We start from the raw sequence: 9,176 nt of genomic DNA on the forward strand, positions 1-9,176 counted from the left end.
TCTGAAGGCGAAAGGGGGTCAAACACAGTATTAGTATGGTGTTCCTAATAATCCTTTAGGTGAGTGTATATATACTGTATATATATATATATATATATATATATATATATATATATATATATATATATATATATATATACATATATATATATATATATATATATATATATATATATACATATATATATATATATATATATATATATATATATATATATATATATATATATATATATATATATATATATATATATATATATATATATATACATATATATATGGTGATATGGTGAGATATGGTGCTATATAGCACCAAAAGTGGTTCCTCTATGATTATGAGCCAAGAAAACCACTTTTAGTGCCATAAAGCACCATTTTTTTTAGAGTGTACAACTGCTCTTGTCTCGGTCCACCTTTAAAACATTCCTCCACACATGAAACAATGTCCGATAAAAAGGTGTAATTTCAGACAAATTCATAATCTTCCAATCTCATTAAAAACAAGTGTTTGTCAAATCCAAACCCACTTGCCGTCTTCAAGATGATATATGCTGTATGAGTACATAAAGAGTCTTTATGATAAAGGAATCTTTTTTGCTGCTTGTAATCTGAATGCGTATATGACTCATAACATCCACCAAGTCATTTTTCTTATCCACCAGATCAGTTATAGTTCAATTTGAATGTAGAAGAGGAAATATCTTTTTCTGTTTAACTTTTTTTTTTCTAATTTAAAAAAATAGGAACTAGGAGCATCCATATCTTTAATGGAGCTGTCATTTTCTTCTTTTTCACAATGTTTTCTGCACAGTTCCAGATTATCCATTAGTTATTTTTCTAACTGCACAATGTCTCTATCCAGTCTTTGTACCGTTACTTTTACTGTTACAGAAACAGCTGTTGTGAGCGGGCTGGCCAAGCTTAGCTCCGCCCGCCCGCACTCCTGGTGTACTTTCACTTTCGCCCGTCGCAATAATCGCAGTTTGCTCCACTCAACATATCACATAATGTGCATCATCCTTGAAATCATTTGCGGCAACTATTGCAGTATAAATGTTTACTTTTTCTTTGTCTTGTTATACGTAATAAGAGAAATTGCAGTGTTTGCATGGTCAAAAGACTGTCTATAGTTCCAACCCTTTCTTCCTTTCTGTTCTTCTTCAAAGCTTACGCGTACCACGTAAATAAAGTCACGTGATATACAAATAACCCAAAATATACATGTATCAAAACATAATCAGTCTTAATATAAGGAAACAAATATTACAAAGTATTAATGTCGTTATGGACCTAACAGGGTCCAGTCTCAGTGCTTTGATATTATTGTTTTTCTTTTTAATATTAGGAAAAGTTTGTGTTTCTCTTAAACCACGTGATTTAACCAATACAATCCAAGTAGCCTATGTAATATTAATCAAACTGCTCGTCTTCTTTAGTGAAACATTTAGAATCTGTTGCTGTTTTTCATAGAGTGTTGTAACCGTGGTCAAAGGGAGCTAAAGCCCCAGTTAGTCTGAGGTTAACACTCTATGGTTTTGCTCCGCCTTTGTTAAACTCGTAACATTTGAAATCGAAAGAAATAATCTCGAGCCATTTCTGTCAAGTTCATCAGTGCAAGGCTTTGCGTTTTCACTTGTATCTCGACGTGCATTCTCGGACAGGTAAGGTTAACAACTCCCTTTATTATAGTGGTGGAAACAGTTAAATGAACATTAACAGTGGTTGTGCAAATGAGGCAAACTGGGATTAAGAAGTGTTTTCATAGTTCTCTTCACTGGCGTTTCCTCCTTGAAGCCAAAAAGTACACAAAATTATCTTTTAAAAATTTTTACAATTACAACATAAATTAGGAGCATAGCCTATATATTCGAAAAGAAAACAGCAACATTTTCACATGATTTATTTGAATAAATTTCAAAAATGTAAAGGGTGTGTATCATAGCTGACACCTAGATGAACACTTTCAGTTGGTTTTATGACTGTAAGTCATTCTCTTCTAATGCTATTGTTAGAAACGTGTAAAGGAATGTCGTGTGTAACTTTAGAGACGGTCCCTAAATTTGCAATTGCGCAGTACCAATGTCAAGCCAACTTTATGCCAGTCAGTATGTTCACCAAATGCTTTATTTTACACGTAATTCGAAAACCCCATAAGAAAATCTCGAGGGAACCAGTGGTGAACTTGGCTGGGAATCTGGGGAATACTTTGTTTTCCACTACTGTATGGGACCATCGGAATCTGGTTGAATGACTGCATATGAGAATATGTCCTAATAGAAAAACACCGATAACGTATTGAACTGATACGGAACGCACTTTGTTCCGTAATTTTGAGAATCAATTCAGTGCAAATCCATGACAGACATTTTCACATTTTCGGTAGATAGGCCTACTAATTTCTCCCCGTTTGTCTATGATCAGCGAAGCGCTTTTAACATCTTGGAACATCATTAGAGAGAATGCCCTTTTAATTGGTCGTTTCAGTCGTTGTGAGTCACGTATTGTAGCAACGATGACGACAAGTGACAACAGCGGGAAATGTAAAAATGACTACCTCCGAGCAGCCGGCGAAAAAGAGAAGAGCACAAAAATATAGAATTGAATGGGAAAATGACTACCCGTGGCTGGAATGCGTGAGGGACAATGAATACAAGGCCAATTGTACCATATGCCGTCGCGTTTTTTCTGTTTGTCACGGCGGAGTGTGTGATATAAAGCAGCACGCATCAGGCGATAATCACAAGAGAAGCGAGAGGCTGTTTTTTGTGTCTTTAAGTTTGTATCAAATATGTCAAACCCCCCCCCCCCCCCCCCCCGCCTCGACCTTTAGTTTCGTCATGTTTTAATAGCCAATCGGTTGAAGCATGGTCAAGTGCCTTCCGCGTCGCAACGAAGACGCTAAAGGCACCCCTAGGCGTCACTATTTTTACGCGCTGAATGCTCCATTCATTTCAGTTGTTTACCCAATGCGTCAGATCAGACGCATTTTATTCTTTGCATTTGTAAAAGCATACATGATTTTATTAATATTTTATTCATATTTAAAGGTTACTTTTATATTTTGGAGCAGCTAACCCAACTCCTACCCTAAACCTAACCACTCCTAAACAATATAAAACACATAACAGGCAAATACAAGTACAGTCACAGGTATTTATTGCAAAAACTTACCAACAACAGTATAAAACTATTAAGTCATGTTACATTCCAAGTCTTCTGAAGTCACACGATGTCTTCATGTAAAGAACAGAGTTGATCTTAATGTTTTAATCGCTGAGATGATGATCCCGCCGCCCATTAACGCACTCATTCATATCTCATTCAAATAATACACACGCCTATTTAGCATGACGCATTCGGTCACAAGACACACGAGAACCAATTACATTTTACAATCAAAGCTGACGTAATGACGCAATTAGTCACGAGACATACGAGAGCCAATGAAATCTCACTATGAAAACTGACGTAACCGGCGGCAATATTTGAAATTGTTTGTGTTCGTGATCTTCTGTGGATGGAGACGCTGATCGCTTTTGGGGATTTCCTTCACACAAATCAATCGCTTTGCCTCGGAATATTTGTATTTTTTTAGTAAATTGTGCATGCAGTCGACTCTGCCTGTTATATCTGCGTTTTATACCACACAAATGGGTAGGTTTAGGGATGGAATAGGGTTGGGTTACATGTTAAAACGTGTCTAGATAGCGTAAATAAAATGATGCTGGCTGATTAAATTGAGAATTACAGTCCAACATGTCATAATGGCAAAATCATAACCCAATATATGATCATCATGACGATAACGTTCCCATGCCCAACGCGTCTGTGTCTGACGCCGAAGGTTTCTCATTGAAATGAATGGAGCACTCGGCGCGTCAATATAGTGACGCCTAGGGGTGCCTTTAGCGTCTTTATTGTGACGCGGAAAGCACTTGACCATGCTTCGTTTTTCGACGCTTTGGGAGTGAGAACGGGTTGTAATAGCCTACCTCAACTGTAAGCTGTAAACTATAAGCGGAGAGCCCATTGAGGTGGTGCCGTCCTATAGGTATCTGGATGTGTACATGGATAATAAGCTGGAATAGTCCTTAAACACGGATTCCCTTTATAAAAAGGGGCAGATCTGTCTCTTTTGCCTCAGGAGACTCGAGTCCTTTGATGTCTGTAAGATAATGTTGTGTATGTTCTATCAGTCAGCTGTGGCTAGTGTCCTCTTTTATGCGGCAGTTTGCTGGGGTGGCATATATGATATATGATGGATAGGGACAACAGGCGACTGGACAAGCTGGTGGGAAAAGCCAGCTCGGTGCTTGGCAAGAGTCTAGAGATCATGTGGGAGTGCTAGTGGAGAGATGTGTAAGAAGAAAATTGCAAATGGACAATGCCAATCATCCTCTTTATAATATCCTGAATAATCCGAGGAGCAGGTGTAGTGGCCGACTCATTTCAATGGGTTTTTATTTTACAGATTTGATATTAAAATGTTACTGTAACAACAAAAGCATTTGAAACAGAATTATGTTTTTTTTTTTCCTTTTCTTTTACACCATGTTCATTTTATGTGTTTCTAGGCTACGAAATAAACATGGAGATGACTAATGTGATGCAAAATCTGCGTCTGAATTTGGTCTTGCTGGGAAAACCTGGAGTTGGGAAAAGTGCATCAGGAAACACAATACTGGGACGAGAAGCTTTCCCATCGGAGAAAAGCTCAGTTTCAGTCACTCAAGATTTTGCTGGTGAAGTCGGTGACGTTTGTAAATTACCGGTCACTGTTTATGACACACCGGGGTTTTCTGGTACAGAGAGCGAGGAAGAGCTTGGGAAATATGAAGAGGTGCTGCAGAAATGTGAATCAGGCCTTTGTGCATTTCTCGTGGTTCTCCAGTGTGACAGATTCACTGAAGAAGATCAAGAAACTGTGGAGAAGATTGAGAAGCTGCTGAAAGAAAAGCGCATGCAGAATGTCTGGATCCTCTTCACTGGAGGAGATCAACTCAAAGATGAATATAAGAGCACAAAGCAACTCATTGAAAAGACTGAAGCCTTGAAGAATCTTATTCAGAAATATGAGGGCAGATTCCACAATTTCAACAACAAGTCGAATGAACCTAGTGGTCAAGTGGATTCTCTGATATCTAAAGTTTGCGCGAGGATCTTAGAGAATCGTAAGTTTATTTGAACTAGATTTAATGGAAACAGATTTAGATTCCTTGCTTATTAATAACTTAATTCATCCATTTATCATTATGGCCACGGTAACTTTTTGCCATGGGAGATTATAATACCGCAAACCAGTAAAGGAAAGCCTTTCAGGACAAGAAAATGTGATTTATGCCTTTTCATGTATATTCATACGTCTCTACCCCTTTTATATTTCTCCATCTCCTTATGATGTTGGTTCTAAGTGGACTCAAATTAAATTTGCAGTTTTAATATGTGGGCCAGGAACCAACTGCAGAATATTTCAGTGAAAAAGATGCTTCCAGGATAAAATAAGTGATTGTTTGATCTGTTTTCTTTTCTTTCTTTTTTTGCAGTCCCAAAAAAACCACAGCAAAGAATTCAAATCAACATCCAGGATGTCCCTGTCGACCAACGTTCATCCAGACGGATTGTTCTTCTGGGTAAAAGTGGAGTGGGGAAGAGTGCAGCTGGAAACACAATACTGGGACAGAAAGAGTTTAAATCTCAGAGGAGTGCGAGTTCAGTAACCAGTGAATGTTCAGAGAAACACGCCACTGTTTCAGGCAGATCTTTGTCTGTAGTTGATACTCCTGGATTCTTTGATACGTCTATCAAAACTGAACAGTTAATTACAGAGGTAGCAAAAAGTGTTTATATATCCAGTCCTGGACCGCACGCTTTTCTCATTGTTCTCAGAGTAATTGATAGATTCACTGAACAGGAGCAGCAGATTCCTCAGCTCATTGAGAGGATGTTTGGTCAGGAGGTGCTAAAATACTCCACCATTCTCTTCACTAATGGAGATCAGCTAGAAGGAGAGACCATAGAGGAACTAATTGAAAATAACCCTGAATTAAGACATCTAGTTGCTCAGTGTGGAGGCAGATATCACGTCTTCAACAACAGAGATCAGAATAACAGAGAGCAGGTGAATGATCTACTGCAGAAGATTGACACAACGATAGAGCAGAACGGAGGAGGACACTACAGTAATCAGATGTACGAAGATGCTGAGAGATTCAGACAAAAGGAAGAAGAGCAGAGACGGAGAGAGGAAGAGGAGAGAATACAACAGAAGTTGAAACAAATTCAAGAGGAGATTGGAAAAGTGACAAAGGAGACTGAGGAAAGAGTCAGAGCAGAGATTGAAGCTGAAAGAGAAGCAATGAGCCAAAGGGGATTTTTAAATTTTATTTCCGAGTACAAAAGTTATTTTCAAATGGCAGCTTTTGTTGTGGGTGGAATAGCTATTGGAGCATTGGTTTTAACTGGTGTTGGAGCTGGTGTTGGAGCTGGTGTTGGAGCTGTTATAACAGCTGTTAGTGGTGGAGGAGCTACTGTTACATGTTCTGTTGCTGGAGCTACTCTTTCAACTGCTCTTGGTGCAACTACTGGAGCTGTTGCTACTGGAGCTGTTGCTGGTGGAGCTGGTATCGGAGCTGGTATTGGAGCTGGTCTTGGAGCTGTTGCTGGAGCTGTTGCTGGAACTGTTGTTGGAGTTAGAGTTAGTGAAAATGCCAGTTGAGCTGTCACTGTTGGCACTCTGGTCTTTGATCAGAATAAATGATTTTATAGATACATATTCCACATTTTTAGTTTACTTTATAGTTTGTTGTAGCTTCTCCACAGACTTTGATGTTTGATTGTGATACAAACATAGCTGATTGTAACTTATCAGTTGTCTGGCTATCACCAGACCAAGCTCAATCTTTTAAGATTTGAACATTGGTCTGGGGAGTCTGCTCTGCATTTTCTACTGCACAAGAGGGAGCATTATTCAAATGACTCTGTAAGCAATCGTTTAGTCCTTCAACCAATCAGACCACAAGAGGCGTGATGGCCATCGATCCCTCCCGCCAAAAGCGTGCCAGCTGGATAAGCCAGTCTGTGATTGGTTCCCGCAAATGTTTAACAGGATAAATTATTGTACAGGTTTCCAGACTGAAAACAAATCGCCGGCAGATCAGGCTGGGTTTGCCCGGTCTAACTGATCAGCCTTTCTGAAAATCATCTTGTGTGTTTTATTTGAGAGGCGACTGCAGGGTCTGGTCCATATTATGAGTTTAGTAACAGTCTTTTACAGAGATGGATCTCTGTTTCTCCTTCTTTCTTTGTTTTCCTCTATATTATTTCTTAAAATGTGTACTTGTTTTACTAATCTGTATATTCATTTGTTATATCTGTTTTTATCATGGGCGTCGGAAGCAAAAAAAATGTGGGTGGATCCTCAGAATTTTTTTACTGGAGTAGATGCCAATAAGTACAAATATACCACTTTGCTTGCTAAGCGAATAGTTAGAAAAGACAAAATTACAGGAATCGCCATATCATTGAGAGCGGCAGTAGTGTAGGGGTACGACGCACAACATCCAGTTTTGACACATATCAACCCGCGGTTCTAGTCCGCTTTTCGCCGGGCTCAATCTTCTCGCTTTTCCCATCACATATCAGATCGGAAAGGCATTTATTTTCAATAAAAATGACGAAAACATTAGAAAAGTGGAAATAAAGCGTCTAACATGTGTTTGATAATAAGTGTTTATCGATTAGGGGTAGGTAAACAGACATGTGCTGAATGTTAGAGACGATAAAAGTGAGTGGGTCCAATTTCATTGATCGTAAAAAGTGGGTGGGTCATGTCCCACCCACATACAATGGTTCCGACGCCCATGGTTTTTATATTGTTGTGGTATCAGAAAGAGAGAGAATTTTAAGAGAGAGACATTCTATGTAATCATAAAGATAATCATAGCATAAAGATAATAACTGAACTGCAAAAGTGAGGCATGTGTCATCAGTTTAATGATCGGTTTCATTTCCATTCCCTTTGCTTGTTATATTAAAACTGGTTATAGGATATAAGGATTCTCAAATGTAAACTGTTGCTTCAAGAAAGCAACCATACATTTGTGTTGTTTTACTTTCTTTTATATGCATTTATTCTTCATTTATTCAATCATTTATAATACGTTTTACTATTCCATTTAATCATATAATCATTAATAATAATCATTTAAACAATGTATATACTCATTTCATCCACCGATTAGTCATTTGTGAAGACGGATTTGTACTTTGTGCTTCAATAAAGCTCCTCTTTATCACTTTGTGTCCTGCTTCTGTTCTTTTCTGGCTTTACTCAGTCGACTTCTTGGCTGATAGATACTGTTAATACAGTTTTGGGTACACTGTCACAGCACAGTACAGTTGCAGCAAGTTAAAAAGCAGGATCAAATTGGTCTCAATTTATTCAAAACCTCAATACGAAACAAAAGTACTCAGAGATTAAAAAAACAATGACAACAAAGACTGAACCAAAACTGTCAGAAATCAGGCTCAATTAAAGGTGAACTATGTAGGATTTTTGCAGTAAAACATCCAGAAACCACTAGGCCAGTGTTATATATTTTGTTCAGTTGAGTACTTAGAATATCCCAAATGTTTTCAACTATTTGTAAATCGTGAGAAAATTGCTATTTTAACCAATGAACCGGGACGTGTGAGCTATGCGTGTGAGGGAGTCGCCTGTCGATTGCGTCATATCTGCGTCACCCTCGGTCTCCGGTTTTATTCAGTGAAACACTTTACTCTCACTGCAGTGTGAACAAGTGTCATAGCAGCCGCCGAGCGAACGTCATAACTTCCTTTTCAACACACTCAGATATATCTAATACGATAAACAGAGCTGCGTTACCTCACACTCAGCACTGGAGAAGAGGAAGTGCCGCCGGCAACCGTGTCATAATAAAAGTCCCGCCGGCGACTATGCCATAATAACAGTCCCGCTCTTCAATCGCTCCTGCGGCCTTGCTCAGCTCCACAACACTCGCTCCTGCTCTGCTTCAGACTACAGTAATGTTAATAATCGCATCCATGAACATGATTTCTGCCCGAGTCCTATCCTGACTGTTTCCCACCGGCTGTGAGGTGAAGACCACATGTCCCGAGATTCTGCGCTCAAACGTGGCGTCATCAAACTACGCCTT

At 38.8% G+C, this 9,176-nt stretch overlaps 1 protein-coding gene across 1 annotated transcript; it reads left to right on the forward strand.

Moving 5' to 3' along the window:
• The first annotated feature begins 1,239 nt into the window (after positions 1-1,239).
• Positions 1,240-8,294, forward strand: LOC307120439 (GTPase IMAP family member 8-like). Its single transcript, XM_079807471.1, has 3 exons — positions 1,240-1,661; positions 4,575-5,171; positions 5,544-8,294. The coding sequence occupies exons 2-3, from the start codon at positions 4,589-4,591 to the stop codon at positions 6,713-6,715; spliced, it is 1,755 nt and encodes a 584-aa protein (XP_079663597.1). The 5' UTR covers positions 1,240-1,661; positions 4,575-4,588; the 3' UTR covers positions 6,716-8,294.
• Positions 8,295-9,176: the final 882 nt, after the last annotated feature.

The sequence above is a fragment of the Gobio gobio genome, assembly GCF_949357685.1.
Source record: "Gobio gobio genome assembly, chromosome: 24".
In the NCBI taxonomy this organism is placed as follows: domain Eukaryota; kingdom Metazoa; phylum Chordata; class Actinopteri; order Cypriniformes; family Gobionidae; genus Gobio; species Gobio gobio.

Bases quoted from the DNA above. Each gene is read 5' to 3' on its own strand.
- LOC307120439 (XM_079807471.1), top strand. From the start codon at position 4,589: ATGGAGATGACTAATGTGATGCAAAATCTGCGTCTGAATTTGGTCTTG. The intron at 5,172-5,543 runs GTAAGTTTATTT...CTTTTTTTGCAG, and splicing joins CGCGAGGATCTTAGAGAATC to TCCCAAAAAAACCACAGCAA.